At 38.0% G+C, this 17,395-nt stretch overlaps 1 protein-coding gene across 5 annotated transcripts in view; it reads right to left on the bottom strand.

The window, feature by feature from the left end:
- The window catches only part of NCK2 (NCK adaptor protein 2), an 85,811-nt gene that overhangs the window by 31,514 nt on the left and 36,902 nt on the right, over positions 1-17,395 (bottom strand). For 4 of the 5 annotated variants that reach the window (XM_017817390.1, XM_017817388.1, XM_017817393.1 and 1 more), the window contains one exon: positions 2,357-2,598. In XM_017817390.1, coding sequence (XP_017672879.1) covers positions 2,357-2,582 — 226 coding nt within the window. In that variant the 5' untranslated portion in view covers positions 2,583-2,598. The remainder of the gene's footprint in view (positions 1-2,356; positions 2,599-17,395) is intronic. The other variant, XM_017817391.1, reaches the window with a different exon arrangement.

Raw genomic sequence — 17,395 nt, 5'->3', positions numbered from 1 at the left:
TGCTAGGTTAGCAGGTATTTTAATAAGAATTTTCTTGTGATACTTGGAAAGGCAGGCTTGACGAGACATTAGATATATTTGTATAAAAAAAACTTAAGAACTTGCTTCACTGGGTGAAGAAAAACTTTCAAAAGCTGTTTCACTAGATGAAGCATAAGTCTTGCAATTTGCAAGCCTTTGTTTAAAAAGAAGGAGTGCATTTTTGATGGCCTCTCAGAACAATGGATCCTCTAAGGAAGGACACATGCTCTGCTTGTTCTAAATGGGAAATTACAGTACAGCAAGACAAGCAAGGCTTAGAGACTACAGTTTAGTTGAGGATTCCGATTCAGGAAAGGTAAAAAGAAAATTGCACAGATATGTGGTGCACAGTGCAGACATGTTTCATTATGCTAAGGAATTCACAGACCTTACTATAAAAAAAAAGAATACTCTTAAGCATCACCTCTTTTGAAGGGATGTCAAGAAAACCCTGAGTCAATTTGTGAGTTAGATATAGCTTAGGCAGTTTCTTACTCTCACAGGATGTATGAGTAGAAAAAAGCATGAGAGGTGCTTTACACCACGGATGCTTAGCAGGTTAGGTGTGGCCACAGCAAAAGAAAAGGCCAGGCTCCACCACAAGGTTGTTTCAGCCTCAGATGAACAAACACACAGAGAAAACCATTTAAAAAGGCACAGGGAATCAGTAGATTGTTGTAACAGCACTTCAGAAATTAAAAAATCGTACATGCAAAGGGCTGAGGTTGGCACGATGTGACAGTAGCGAAGGCTCAGCCACGAAACCATCAAGCTTTTTTCTCACACCATTTCACAGTTCACCACGACAGCGAAGGGAAGCACCCTGCAGCATGCAGCTTTGTTAAGACTGAAAAGGTAAACATGCACATATGCTAGGACACATCTCTGTTCCTCCACTCTGTTGAATATAAATAAAAATATGTTTACATCAAGTAAATACTGCCCCCATTTTACATGAACTCTTGATATATTACCACAACAGAACTGCAATCTGTTAATAAAATAGCTTGCAGACAATATATATTTTAAACAACATAAATTTATATAAAAGGAGCTTAAAGTCACACCTGGGATTTTGATTTTAACCAGTTAATTGATGTTGGAGCTTACTCTTTATATAAATTTTTTAAAAGGCATAATCACATTTGCTGGCACTGTAATGAGTATATTCCAAGAATATCTGTAGAAAGGACTATGGTTTTAAATATTAGCTTGGTAAATCTTATGATAACCTTGTTTGCTCACCACCCACCCTGTAGTCCTCAATTTTCATGTACTTCATGGCAGCTCAGCAGTAGAGAACACAGTAATGAAGAAGTGACAAAGAAACTGAATCTATTAGACAACACTGGCACAGGATAAACCTACACGAGCTATAGCCATGTTATTTTTAAGTGAACCTTTCAGCTTTCCAACAAGTCTAATCCCAAATTGTAATTTTTCTGTTGAAGAGTCATTTTGTACAGCAGTCTGCAACAAGTTTTCCCTATGTAAGACTTCGCAAGACACAGACAAAAAACAAAACACAAGCACAAAGACCTCTCAAAACACTTCCATGTACCTGTTTTTCTATTTTATTAATTACATCCTAACATACCACTAGTAGGTTTTTTTGGCCTCCGTATGTAAAATGATCACTTATCACTATGTTCAACCTTTTCTAGCCATATACAAAGCCTTTGCTAATCAATCATTAAAAGTGATAGAGAAAAATTAATTTAACCTGACTTTGAAATACATTCCTTCAAAATAAACATTTTTCAATGCTAGATTATTTTATTTGTATGATACTCTGCTGTGAAGAATTTACGTGCAGGTATAAAACAGACTTGGAAACAGAAGGAATATCTCAGACCACAGAAACTTAACTCCTGACTTTGTACATAGCCACGTTGTATAATCCCATTCATAAAGCTTTCATTCATAGCTTTGGCTATGATAGCTGTGCTGAACAACCCAGTTTATATCCATCTATTTCTAAGTGAGAGGACTTGGCATGAGAGGAGAAGATTCAGCAGTTGGCATCTCTGTGAAAACACAGTTCTCCAGCCACTGAAAATACCCAATTTCTGACAAACTGGAATAAAAAATAACATCTTTTTCTGCTGGATGTGATGCAAGAAAACCTGTTACAGATTTCTACACATGATTCTCCACCAAGCCCCACTACTCTCTGTCTTTCTCTCAGTCCTTCAATCATTCACCACGTCACCTCAAACTAAGGATTAAGAAAATCCAAACAGGCATGTTAAAAATATACTTATACGCATATTACACTCCCAGTCTGACACCCATCAAGTCTACTAAACTTCTTTCAAAATACAAAAGGACTTACCTAATGTGTCTTTTAGATTTTTAACCAGAGAACCTTTCTTCAAGCTGTTTTTTCTCTCCACATAATTTGATGGAACATATCCCGTTTTGTTGGCCGCGTTTCTTACCCTCCACCATGTCTTAGAATCATCTAATAGCCAAAGACGCTCATTTTTCTTGATGTCAAGTTCTTGGTCCTGCTGTGCAGTGTAATCCCACTTTGCAATAACAATAACTTCTTCTGTCATCTTTCATGGAGTCCTTCTGCAACAAAATATTAAATGACGATCATCAGTAAATTATGTCATGTAATTCTTACTCATTTTTATCTTTGAATTCCTCTGAAATAAGCATGAAGAGGCTAGGGAAAAATAGGAAGGCTATATAGAGAAAAACCTCTTTTAAAAAGAAGGGAAGTCATACTGACCTCGTTTTTTCTGCCACTAAAATATGACAACACCTCGATAGTACATTCTAATCATAATGTATTACATTCACTTTTTCTGAATGTATATAAAATATCATCCAGATATACATTAACAGAAAATAATTTATACAATCCATTTAATTTTTGCATATAGCATCATAAAACTACCCCACACCTGGCATTCCAAGTTCTGATCTGAGAAGGGAAAAAAAATTGCTGCATTCCAAAAATATATTTTCCTTCTGTCCCAGTTCCTCATCCTCATACTAACATTATATATATAAGTTTTCTTCAATTAACAAGGTTGTCCATCTTTTTTTAGTATAAAGTCAAGAAATACTTCAAGAAGTGATGTAACTCACAGGGAAATCTGACATCAAGAAGAGGGTACTGTCTTTAGTAAGCTTTTGTTCACCATGTTTTATGCAGGTGGCACACGACTGCATTTTAGGAGAAGCCTTCACTCCCCCATTTGTTCCCAGGAAGGTCCCAGCTCAGCACAGTCCTGCACTGGGCATTAGTCAGCAGGGTAGAGAAGAATACCTGCTGCATTTCATTTCTTCCCTATCTGAAGCCTATCCAGAGTTCCATTAAGACCGAACGAGTTGTACTTCTTTCAGTCACCTGTAAGAACACCTAACTTTTTCAAAGCTGCATAAAGCTGCATAAAGAGAGCTGTGTGCCTCCATGTTTTCCTATGGGTCCTATGGGTCCTATGGGTCCTATGGGTCCCAGCAATTACCAGGAAAAATGCGAGGGAGCACAATAGTGTGCAAGGAAGAGAAAAATCCCATGCTAGTACCAGTGACATTCAAACATATTACAATGCCAACCAAAACATCTTGAATTTATCTTCTAAATTCTGAGAAGTCAGCAAAAAGTTTCTAATCGCTGCCAGGAGGAGCTGGGGGGGGGAGGAAAGTGGAGGAGGATGAGAGAGAGTGGGAGGAGGTGAGAACATATTTGAAAATCAATGTAGCAGATTTTTTTTTTTAAGTAAAAGGTGTAGTTTTCTTCAAACTACTGATTAGTAGGAAAAGGTCCCAGAGTACTTCAAACTAATAATGTCCAAGGATCTTTGTAAAATGATTTGACCTTGTTGCCTAGGTCTTACATGTACTGATACCTAATAGTTTATGTACAGAAAGCTAATTAAAAACCAAACCTCATTCAGAGATTCTATTCAGAATGTAAATTATATCACCTATATTCTGGAAGGGTTCCTTCAGCAGTCTGTAACACACACACACACACACACAGACACACACACACTCTTTCCCCCTTGAGCTACAATACAAACTACAAAAACTGCATGGTAGACAACCTAGCTTGTCTACTCTACTTTCCTCAGTTAATCTATAATCATAAACCATGATAGTGGACTATATTATAATTTAATAGCCTCCTCTTATCAATTGTCTTTCCAGGAGAACATCATATAGGGTTGAACTATGGTTGCTAAATCATTTGACAGCAAAGCTCTAGCAAGCACCAGCAATGTGACCCCTCATGGCCAATGCAGGACATAATTTTTGAAAATCTGAAGCTGAGATCAACAGGTTTAAGTTTTCATTTTCCAATCAGAAAACAGAAAGAATATACAATAATTATAACATTATGAATTTTAAAAGGAGCTATCATGCTTTGAACAATTGAGAAGAAACAGTTCAAACAGGGTGTGACTTATGCACATGGAATTGATGCTTTTACAAGAAATAAGTCACTATACCATTCAACCATTTTTTCCCCTAAGATAATAATCCCATCTGGCAATGACAGAGGAGAACCTGAGCTTTGGACCTCAGTCTCCAATAAACTGCTCTGCCCTCTGACATAAAATGGACAGAGAGCGTACAGGTCGATAAGCTCATGTAGCCACAGGGGGACTGCAATCAAGCGTGTTCTGAAGCCTGGCATCCTCAATATAATCCATCTCTCCAATTTAGATTAGTTTATTTTATCTCAGCGATTGTAAAATGGTCAATTCTTACTATTCCTGGGGACATGGAGAACAAAAAAAAATAGGACATCATCAATGCAGTTGGTTGATGTTGATAAAAAATAGGCTCCCCTTCTAAAAAAGGCTATTTTCACAACACAGGCAAGTTAAAATGATCTAACAATATTACAGCATATTAATAATAAAAAACCACATTAGGTATAATATTTGACTAGTGACTGATGGAAAACTATTAAACTCTTCCTACACCTCTGAAGAAAAAGAAATAAAAAACTGACCCTTATTAAAGGGGTTGCCAAGTCTTTCTCCAGAGTGCTGGGCGAGGACAGAACCATAGGAAGAGATCACATATCAAGGCTGACAACACCAACTGCAGTCCTGTGACATTCACTCAGGACAGGTTGCTCAAAGCTACTTGATTTCTTAAATTCCAGTAAAACTTCCAGTACACCCGAGAAATTACATCATTTCACAAGCAGACCCCTTGCATGATGCAATTTTAGCAGACGTTTCAAGAAGCCAAGTTTCATGCCATGCTCACACAGAACCCATTTCAGTAAAGTACTCCAGGTTTTACCAAATGCTTAATGGCACAAGCTTTTCTTCCCTAGTGGGGACAGGATTTACAGTCAAAATACATAGTATAATTGCAGCTAAACATCTGTCTATTTAAAACTGTATGTATGTGTGTGGAGTTTAGTTGTATTGGTTTTATATTTTTTTAGTTTTGGGGTTTTTTTTGGGGGGATGTTTGTTTTGAATTTTGGGGGGGTTGTTTGCTGGAGGGGTTTTGTTTTGTTTTATTTTGTTGGGGGTTTTTTTTAGATGTGGGGAAATACATTAAAGTTCTTAAAATTATTTTCTTATGGTTACATCATTAGACTCTCTTCCTCAAGGACAATACGGTTCTTCCTGTGACATTTGCAGAGCTAAGATTTCCTAGTAAGGGAATAAGGACACATTTATTTCCCAGAAGGGGGGCTGTAGAATTAGTAGTTTTGAAAGGCTTCTGCAACACAGCTGTGTGCCAAATAACTAGATTTGGGGAAAAACATAAGGAAAAAACAACAACAAATCCTTCCATAACATCTGAGTGTCCCATAAAACCGGATATGCACTGAAAATATGAAATTTCTTTAGCATACAGCTTATAGACTGCACAACAAACAATACCACAGTCCCTACAGATTTTGATGGTAAGATGAGATTCCTTCACATCAAGAAAATGAAAATTCATTACTGCAAAGAGCATACAACCTTCTGGAAAGTTCCTCCTCATAAAGCTCAGAAAACCTAGCACTGAGATACAGTCTTCTCCTCATACATGATGGGATAACATTCCACACTTTAAAGAGCACAAGTGAAAAGCTTTGAAATACTTCTGCAAGGAACTGTAAATGTATCAAATACAACACAGGCTTTCCTCTGTACAATATTGTTTCACGTAGCCCTGGTTTTTACCTTACCATATCAAGTAGCCATTTGCTTTATTTTATGGCAGTCCAACTTCCAACCTTAAAAAACAAAAACAACCCAAAATGAAGACACCACACTAAATGAGCAAACTCCACAACCCAGATCTTCAAAAAGGTAATTCTTACATCAGCTATGTGACCAATACACACCTCCAACTCCTTTTAACCAAGCAATTCTTTCACTGTTAGCAGCAGTAAAACACTATTTTACCGACATTGTAAATTGTCGGTAATTGCTGAAATATTACAACTAATATAGTTTAGATTGAGCTCAGGTATTTTCAGCCATTTTGTTTCATCCCTCCAGTTTAGATTTTGTTACAAGAGGAGTCCTGTCTTCAGTGACAGCTGCCCTACTGCAGAAGCACACATGAAAACTTTCCTACACAAAATCACCCTTGGGAGAAAGGGGAAAACTGAAAAATCTGCCTGGCTAGGAAGGCAGTGAACAAAAACCCAGCAAAAGTCAAGTCAGTTATACCTGCTCACACAGGTGAGGAACATTAACTAATCCTATGGCAGAATAAAGGCAGACGTCAGTGGAATATCTAGTACTGTAGCTCCTGCATAGACTATCAGAAGAAAGTCCAGAAAGGAAAAGTTTATGTTCGAATAAACTATCAATGATTCAACAGTTTAGCAGTGCCAGGGGAAAAAACCAAACAGACAAAACCCCACCTATGCCATTTTGAAGCAATGCTTAAAACTGAACCATGCAAGCAATACTGGAGATTATGGAAACTTAAATGTAGAGGTTGTTAAGAGAATTTGCTCTGAAAAACTTGTAAATCTACTAGTAATTTTTCATGTGAAAGATTTGCTCAGCTGGTGTCATTTTAAATATTTGACTATACATAATTGTTACACAGATCTCATTCTCTCTTACCAAACCAGGATTTCACCATCCTGCTCTTTCCCCCTCCCCATATAGGACTAATGTGTTTCTCCCACAACAATAAACAAAAAAGGATCCATATCAGCATGCCACCTGAACTAGAATCTTTGTGTATAGACTGACACAAGTTAACATTACAACTAGATTAATGCCCTGGCCAAATGGGTAGAAAAGCAGCACTTTTTACTTTGCCCTCAGGAGGAAGGCTCATGGTTATGTCAGGATTAGTTAGGTTAGTGCAAACAGGAGGTATGTTTGAGCTTTAAAGATGCAGCGAGAAAGGCAGTAGTTGCTCTCCTTGTTCACAATTTGTTTTGCGAAAAGGAACATGACTGAAAAATTACTGACAGTAATGCTTGAAATTTAATCCCTCACCAAGGGAACAAGCAAAAATTCTATTAATAGGCAGTGCCAATTGATATAATAGACTGTTCTGAAATTGAATGTCTTCCTAAGACACACTGAAAGAAAGGGACAAAATTGATACAGAGGCTTTTACATGACACTGATGTACATAAAACACATAATGGCTATACAAAATTAAATAAGACATAATTACTATATGATATTTAGTTAAGTGCATTGCAAGAACAAAAAGCTAGCTGATGACATACAGTTTTCTCTTAAGATTTTGAAGGCTGAACAACCTCTCCTTTTCCTGTCCCCAAACTCTGAAAAGCAAAACAGGTTTTGAACCCTGCAGCACATGCTGCTGACAGGCCAGCTATCTGGTGTCCACCTGGTTAATCTTTCATAAACTATAGCAAATAGGCAAGATTTGGTCCTCTAAGGTAGCACAATTGCAGAAAATTAAAAAAAGTCTCTTTTCACCAAGGCCTCTTTCATAGAAAACAGGTGTACTTAATGTATTCTGAAATTAATAACTTGTATTAGATCACTTAATCTGATGTACTCTCTAAATCTGAAGCCTTCTTATTTATGATGATGCAATCTCTGCCTACTGTTTCAGGAAGTTTGCAGCTTTGTTTTCACTTACAGTTGTTTTTTTTGTTGTGTGTGGGGGGGAGTGTGGTTATTTTTTTTAAAATCAGCCTGGATGAGTAGTTTTGACATACAGAAAGATTTCAAAAAAGCACATCTCTACATTTGAAATTGTTTCACTCAGTTCTTTGGGATCAGTAAAACACCAAACACAAAGACAGAACTCAGCAGGCATTAAAACAAACAGAAATGTGAATTCAAATAAACACTCGTGAAAAAGAATACACCTTTTGGACATACTTTTAGCTATTTCCAGTGGCATACATTTGAAAAAACAGGAAAATATAATCTCTTTCATTCAAAGGCCAAAGTTAACCTAAACCAAGAAAGATATATTTCTAATGATTGCTATAAGAAAATCTCACAATGCAGAGGTTTAAAAAGAGTAAACAAACTGCCCCAAATTATAGCAAATCACAGGCCTTTGTTAAAACCAGTAAAATCCTTCCCATGCTCTGTTACTTGAGCTATTTGCTGGTGCTTGGACAAACAGAGATGGATGACAAAGGCCACCTTGTCCAACTGGTCTTCTGCAGTTTAACACTTTAATTCTGCATATAATGTGTGTCAATCCACCCCAAGGGACACATTTCTTTGGAAAGAGGTCACAGCGACAAAAATTATTGTAAGACTACTCCCTATTTTAAAGGAACTTACTAAATAGCTGTAGTGACCAAACATTCATCACCCAGCTATGCAGTTCTAAGGTGTCAAACCACTACCTGAGCAAAAAATCCCCACACACCTGGACAGCCTAAAATTGCCAACTGTTTTAACACAAGCTTGACAATTAATTTAGGGTATTTCACTATTAGGTCTCATTAGGATGCATTGACTAGAGAACTAAAAGCGATAGCTGAGTAAGTGCAAGTAATTATTATCTAGTTTACTTTGATGTGCAAACTGAAGACACAGTCACAATCAATAGATGCTGCTGTCGGTACTTTAGGAGGGAAGCTGTAAAAAATAAATGTGAGCAAAGATGTAAATAAACGAATCCATTGTGAAGGAGAAATGTTTTACTACAATTTCCAACCTACTCTGAAAATTTAGCATTTACGAAAGAAGTATTATATGGTTAAAAGAATAACCTCAAAAAGTGAGGCAAAAAGTTCTAGAGGTTTTCTGTGTCCCCTCTCCCTGGTCCATTCTTTGAAAAGGAAAAACTGATAGCAACAAGCTCAAGGCAGGAAATGCAAAGTGAAAGAATCAAAAGAAGTGTAGTTCAGTTCACCAAGAACTACAAAAAATGTATTAAATTGCACTGGAATAAATTAATTATTAGCAAAAGAGTATGTAAAGAATTAGATAGAGCATTGGGTTGACTACAATTAGAACATTAGGTTGATGTAGGAGAAAAAATGTTTAATACTTATTTCTACACTATTGGATTATTTTACAACGACAACCATTTTCTTCTCTGCCATTAACTAGCATATAAAAGTAATAAGAAAAGTTAAACACTTTCAATGTTCAAATATACCCCAAGATATCAAAACCATCCACAAAGCTACCACAATTTTTGCATCCACTCTGAGGAAAACATGGAGCAATGAAGTTGTTCTGGAGAGTTACAGTTGCACCACTAATTTGAAAGCATAAATTGGATCATCCTTGATAACACCACTAAGTAGTCAGACAAACTCTAACCCTAAAGAAAAATAAAATACAAAGGACCCCTCCAACACCCTACACAGCATACCAGAAGATTATGGATGTGCAACTTATTAAAAGGGTTTTAAGAAAGAGAGGCATGAACAAATTAAATTGCACATTTTCCACTTATTTTTGGTTTAAGCCTACCCATCTATCCAAGTTGGACAGATAACAACCAACTGAGGGACAGCCCCAGCTGCAGTGCAGGAGTGACTTCAAAGGCAGGCTCAGCAGGCACCATGAGCCTTTCTGACACCACACAGGACATTTCTTCTTAGGTGCAAAAAATACTTGGTTTCCTTTCGAGTCACTTATGAGGGAAAAAGAAAATCAAAACAGAAAGGCATAATTATAGATGAAACAGTGAGGGCGATACAGCCTGGTGGAAACACTAATCACACCAGAGGCGTTACGGTTCGTGCACCCAGGCTGGACAGCCTTGCCACGGTCCACTTCTGTGGGCACTGCAAGTGCAAGGCTTTTACACAATACTTCATGTTAAAAACATAAGCGGGCTCTACACCTTCAAAAAAAGTGAAGGATCAGTCTTAATTAACCGATAATTTAGAGCTGTACTTGTAACTTGACCTTGCTGCCTGACCCCACACACCTCAGACCCCCTTCCCCTCTGTGTGGCCTGACACTGTTCACAGGCACAATGCTGCTAGGTTTGAGGTTTGTTTCTGCAGCCGGATGTCTTTGACAGCTGCTAAGCAGTGTTTGCCTCTCTTGGCCCCACAAGGTATCTGATATCCCAATCTCTAATACATCTGCAGCTACGTGCCAGCACCTTGTATCTTGTGTTGCAGAAGAACTACAAACAGGAAACCTCAAGATTAGTTTAGTGGTAACGAATTTCTGCATAGCTCCAATACAGCACAGAAGTTAAGTTTGTTTGTTATCTTTTGAATATCTTAGAAATCCTTTAAAAAGGCACAAAGAAAAAGGAGAATACGTATTAGAAACACCCAAAAATACATCCTTCCTGTGAAGGAGTCGGTACAGCATTTTATCATTCAACAAAATGAAATCTTTGTTTATATAAGACTGTATAAAAAGATGTTCGTAAAAAACCTGCCCACCCAATGTTTTCATGAATCCTATCACACAAATCAGTCTGCCCAAAGGAAGCATGGACTGCTTCAAGTGATCTCTTAAAATACTGGGACCAATACTGCTCAATGTCTTCATCAGTGATATAGACAGTGGGATTGAAGGCATCCTCAGCAAGTCTGCAGACAACACCAAACTCTGTGGTACAGTCAACACAACTGAAGGATGGGATGTCATCCAGAGGGACCCGGACAAGCTTGAGAAGTGGGCCCATGGGCACCTCATGAGGTTCAACAGGGCCAAGTACAAGGTGCTGCAGCTGGGTCAGAGCAACCCCTGGTATTGGTACAGGCTGGAGGATGAAGGAATTGAGAGTAGCCCTGTGGAAAAGGACTGTAGAGTACTGCTAGATGAAAGGCTGGATGACCCAGCAATATCCAATTGCAGTCCAGAAAGCAAACTGCATCCTGGGCTGTACCAAAAGCAGTGTGGCCAGAAGGTCAAAGAAGGTGATTCTGCTCCTCTACTCTGCTCTGGTGAGACCCCACCTGGAGTACTGCACCCAGCTCTGGAGCCCTCAGCACAGGAAAGACATGGACCCACTGGAGTGGTCCAAATGAGGGTCACAAAGATGATCAGTGGGCTGGAGCACCTCTTCTATGAAGACAGGTTGAGAGACTTGGGGTTGTTTAGCCTGGAGAAGATAAGACATTATAGCACCTTCCAGTACATAAAGGGGGCCCCCATAAAGGTGGGGACAGACTTTTCAGCAGGGCCTACTGGAACAGGACAAGGGGTGATGACTTTAAAATAAGAGGGTAGATTTAGACTAGATATAAGGAAGAAATTTTTTACCACGAGTGTGGTGAAACACTGGAACAGGTTGCCCAGAGAGGTGGTAGATGCCCCATTCCTGGAAACACGCAAGGTCAGACTAGATAGGGCTCTGAGCAACCTGATCTACTTGAAGCTGTTACTGCTCACTGCAGGGGGGGTTGGACTACATGATCTTTAAAGGTCTCTTCCAACCCTTAATATTTTATGATTCTATGAAAAGATACTTTGGCCTGCTAACTTTAGTGGTAGAAAGAGAAAGCCATCCAGGATGTTACAAAGTAGGCTGCTGCAGCATCAGTAGAACACAAATCTGAGTTCTGGGCTTCAATTAATCTTGCAATACCACCCTAATTTTACATGTTATTCACTTTTGTTTCATGTTGTGACTTTCGCACAAGTTAAGTCTCCCAATTCCATATTTTTTAAAATCTCATTACTAATACTGCTATGCCACAGAATTTCCTCATCTGGGGCAGTTCAAGACACAAATGCTTAATGAATGTGAAAGTCTTTAAGACACATAATACGAAGTACTATCTTTTCTATTTATGTGATAAGCACTCTGCTGTTTCAGGAAGCTAAGTTTTTAAAAATCTTTTGATGTTTTACTTGAAAAGGATATTTCTATAGCCTTTTTGGAACAGCATGCCTATTATATAAAGTAGGCAGTGTTCGTTTTTAGCATCTCACAGATGATTTAAATTTAAAATTCTATTTCAAAGGACAAAAGGCTGGTATTTTTACAGGAACAAGCTGGTATTATAGCAACTAATGTTAAAGTTTCACAGTACTAACTATGAGCCTTATAACTTATCTACGCTTAAAAGATAGTAATAAAAGTTAGAGAAAACTCTCTAACAGGTCTCTGACTACTGAGTGGAGACTGAGTATGGTCACAGCCCAAGGGCAAAGGGCTAATAAGAAAAACCTAGCTCAACTCTTTCCATAAACATGGGATGAGAACCTTAAGGGATCAAAAACCCCAAACAAATATATTTCATCTTGTTTGAGGGGGAGTGTGTTGTGGGGGGATGTTGTTTTTAAGAAATTTGTATTTTTATGTCATTCAGAAAACAGGACAAAGATTAACAGACAGTACTGGAAACCTGCTAGAGATCAAGCAAAAAAATCACTAAGAAAAAGGATTTTTGTAGTTAGATGATTTTATTCCTACTTCACCCCATCCAGACAGTATTTTTGGTAGACAGTATTTCCCCATATCTTGAAGGCTATACAAAATTACACCTTTTCATGGCCTTCTTACCAGAAAACACAAGGAACATGAACTATCATTTTGCTGGTTTTAATTTGTTGAAAGATGAGAAAAAACAATAAAAGTCTGAATATAAACAACTCCAACAGCAGAGAGTCAGCTAACATCCCTTCCTAGCAACCCCTCCCCTCCAGCCTTTAGCCCCCGCGTGCTCGTGCCATCTGCCCTCAACCTCCTTTCCCTGCAGCTGTTGCTGCAATCCCCAGCAGCAGGCAGGGCTCAGGCAGGTGCTGGCAGTGGCTGGAAGTTTTGGTTCTGCCTCCATCAGCAGCCTACGCAGATGCAGCTACCATGGGTGACTCAACCTGAGGTGATTTTTTTCCACTATTAGTGCAAAAAGACTTTTCTTGCTTTATTTTGAAGGCACTGCCATCAAGAGTGATGGGGAATGGGACAGGAATGGGGAAAGCCAGATAGCGCAGTGAGGACATCTTCAGACCCTTTGGTTGCAAACAACGTGAGACAAACAGGAAGGTGGCAACAACCCAATGGAATCCCAAACTACCTCACATTTAGATACACCAAGAGGGTAAGAAAAGAGCATCAGCTCACCTTTTCCTGAGTTCTTTTAAAAGCAGTTTCAGAAAAAAACACACAGCTAATACACAACTCATCTGCACTAAAGGAGGCTTTTGGAAAAGAGATCTCATCTTGCCTCTAAAACAGCAGCAGTGATTAATGGCCACATCTTTGCAGTTCGTTTTCTAAGTCAGAGGTACAAATAAACTTAACATTTGCTGGTGGTGTTCTGGTCGGCTCTCTCTCCATTCCTCCTGGCAGACAGCGTTTAAGTTTACCTCTCTATTCAGAAACACATGAAAACAAAAACAAACAAGATAAAAGAGAAGGGAAAGTCCAGGAAGAATACAATACATCTTAGGTGCCTACACAAGACAAAATTACAAACCATTTCACACCTAACAACCTTTCCACAGTCCCTTACAAAAATGGGGTAGGAGGGAGTCAAGCACACAACGTTAGGAAAAAAACCAGACTCTTCTGAGAGGACACTTAGGTAATATTATCTATATGACAGACTGGTGAAACACACTGTGAAAGAACAATTTAAATGTACCTCTGTTTATGCACTTTCATCCTCACTATCAATAAATCTTCCTTCTCTCCTCAAAATTAAAGCAGTCAGCCACTCAGGACATGGTGAACACCATGAGATTTTGTAAAGGAGACATCCTTGACTTTCTTTCAAGATTCCAAATAATAAAGTGTTTGAATGATTTGCTTCCATTGCTCCTTCTTTTCCCATAGCTCAAACATTCAACGGTCTGCAGGAGTTATACTTCACTGGAAGTGTTAGTACACTTATGTACTGTATAAACAAAGAACAGTCCTCCGACATAAGAAGTTTAACCTTGATCTTGCACAGAAGGACAAAGCTCAGAATCACTGTGGATTGCTAAGTTTTACTGCTAATCCCTTGAAACACCACTACCTACTTTTCAAGGGATTTCACTTTAAACTGTCTATAAAATGCTGAAAATAAAACTGAACTCCTGACCTTCTGTTCCCCAATGGAAAAATCATACATTCACTTTTTAACTAGAAAGAGGAAGAGATGTTTGTTCAGTTCAAAAACCCATTTATTTCCAAAGTTGCTTAAGGAAAAAAAAAAAGAAAAAAAGAGTACATTGTCCATTTCTAGACAATGTTCACTTTATAGTCTTAAGCAATTTATCAATTGCTTTTCAAAAAACCCCATTCAATCTACCTCATAACAGTAGGAAAATGTGAAAAATACATTTATTAAAACAATTTTAAACTTTTTAGCTTACAGAGCACTAAGTAATTTAAAGGTCCTGTTCAGACTCTCCTCCTGTGAGCTTTCCAGTGCAATGTAATTTCAAATACTGAATAAATTCTTAGACTTTTGGATTTTTTATTAGCAGGTCACCCAGACCAGAATTTTTATCCAATATAAAAAGCTGCATTGTAGTAGTGAAAAAAAAAAAATTAAGATGCTTCTCAAGATAATTTAAATCTCAAGGCAAAGTTTCACAGATTTTTACCTGAATTTGGGGTTAATGAATACATATTTTGCTCATATCTTGGAGAGCTTCTGAAGCAAAAAGCTGTTTTCTAGAAGCAGAGTTTTTGAATAGTACAGCTAAAAATAATCACTAGACATAAGATAACATTCTTGATTCTGTGTTTATGTATGTAAACAAAGAGGCAGCTTGAGAGATACAAGGTTAGATTTCATTAAGAGATAGTTATTCAAAAAGCTAAGCTTTTAATTTCCTGATAGGATATGTATCAAGAAAAAGCACAATTTAAATAAAGAAACACTGTTTGATCTCACATGAAATGCGAGTGAATGCTGTAGCTTCATAAGTCTCTTGTCCATCACACTCACTGTGTGCTAATGCTATACAACCAAGACAGTATAAGCTTAGGCAAGAAATAGCAATCCCAGTCTTCCCCTAGAGTTATCTATTCTAACAGCACTTCAGAGCCAAGACAGGAATCCTCTCTTACTGCTCCCAAAACACAAGTGCAGAGGAAACACTACCCCCCACATTTTCCCAAATAAAACAAGTTTCAAAATGACTTGTCCTATAACTTTTCAAAAATGCTTTAAATTTAAAATCAAGACAACATTTTTGGTCTGGAATGTTGGCAGCATTCATTTATTTCAATTAAATCATTTCTTACATATCTTCCTCCAGTTCAAATGAGGTCCTCTTCCAAAAAATTGTACTTGTGAATGCTCTGCCACACAATTACAGCAGCTAGCTATTGTTAATTCCTCAGTCGATGGGGAGAGAGACAAAGCCAAGAGAGAAACACCATTCACCAAAAGAGGGGAAAGGATGAAAGAGGATTTTCTGAAACCCTTCTGCCAGGCATCCTCCAGAGAACACAGGCTGCTGTAAGCATGTTAGGAAGATGATCCTTATTCTGAACCCTTACGTTCAGGTGCCAGCTGCTCTAAGACAGCTCACACTGACAATCTAAAAAGTTGTTCCACTGCTATTATCTCAACACGATTTTCCACTGCACCAGAACTGCCGTTCAAAAGGATAAGCTTCTGAAACTAAACTTTTACTGTAGGAATATCTGACTTTTTTCATAGAAACAGTTACCCAAAACCAAGAGTAAGCAAGTAGAAAAGTCTAAATTTCTAAGAGCAAAATATACATTCAACAGGGACCAACATAGCCTAGTGACACTGGACTCTCATCTTCCTTTATTCCTACTCTGACCTCCAGTGCTCAAACAAAACTGAGTATTTTCAAACTCCTTTAAAACTTTTACTATTTTTATCTTATGTCAGAAATTCCTCCACAGTTTACTTTTTCTGAATAAAATCTCCCTGCAGTAAATTGGTTCAAAATTAAACATTTGGCTTTGGCTGCTACATCACATTCCCTTTCATCCAGAAATGTTATGTACTCTTAACACTGCTGAGAAGTTGTGCCCTCACATGCTTACAGACACGTTTTCTTCCTTACTCCCACCAGATAACAATAAAATGCATCAACAAATGTGAAGGAGAAATAAAAGCAGCCAAATAATTTCCAGACATGGAGAGAGACTGTACTAGAACAAAAATCAAATAAAGGAAAATCAGATTCAAAACCACAGGTCTGAAATGTGGAAGTTTAGCCACAGAGTTCTCACTCCTTCTAGATTAAGAAAAATTGTAAATTTTATATTGCTAATGATTTTCAGTAAAAATGACTATGCCATCAGTCCCATACGCCAGTTTAGCTGAGAGCCATACAAAACATTTTTTGTATGGCTTACTTGTAGTCAATATCCAAGAGCAACACACTACAACCCTGTTCTAAGTGATATTACAACAGAATTAGACAATTTCTTCCTTATCTCAGACCATACTCAGAGAGGTCAACAGTGTTATCAGTTCTGCATCAGGCCTCAATGAAAAAGGCTTTCTAAAGAAAGTCATACACAAATATTTGGAGCCATGGAGCAACGTATTAAAGGAGCAGCAAGTTACAATCCGTTAACTCATCAGAAGTAGAAGATAAAAATTCCCAAATCACCTCAACGTAATACAGAATAAAATAGAAAACAGAGAAACAAAAAATAAAGAGAATAGTGAGAAGTGGGAAGATCTGTGCATCTGCTCCGTCCCTGGACCTCAGGGAGAACTTACAGAAGAGAGATCCCTTCTCCTTTCCTGCACCACAGAACCTCTGAATGCTTCAAGTGACTAATACCAAGCATTTTTATTTTATTTGTTCTTGTTCTTAAGCTTCTTGTTGAACATTAAGCTCTGAGGAACAGGTCTTGGTCTGAAGTGTTATTTGATGCCTTGTTCCTGCTCCTCTAGTGTGTAATAAATACATTTAGGTTCAAGAAACTCAACCTTGAAACCAAGCCATAGTCCATAAAGGTAAGCAGCACTATGTCATTGCATCAAATTCTGCCCTCAGTTTTTGTTTCTCTTATTTTTAAGAATTCTGCAGGATTACTCAGGGCACTGACTCAGGATGTGGAG

This window comes from Lepidothrix coronata, unplaced genomic scaffold, assembly GCF_001604755.1.
Source record: "Lepidothrix coronata isolate B3197 unplaced genomic scaffold, Lepidothrix_coronata-1.0 Scaffold60, whole genome shotgun sequence".
Taxonomy (NCBI): Eukaryota; Metazoa; Chordata; class Aves; order Passeriformes; family Pipridae; genus Lepidothrix; species Lepidothrix coronata.
Note: the sequence above shows the minus strand (reverse complement) of the source record. Positions and strands in the feature narration are given on the sequence as shown.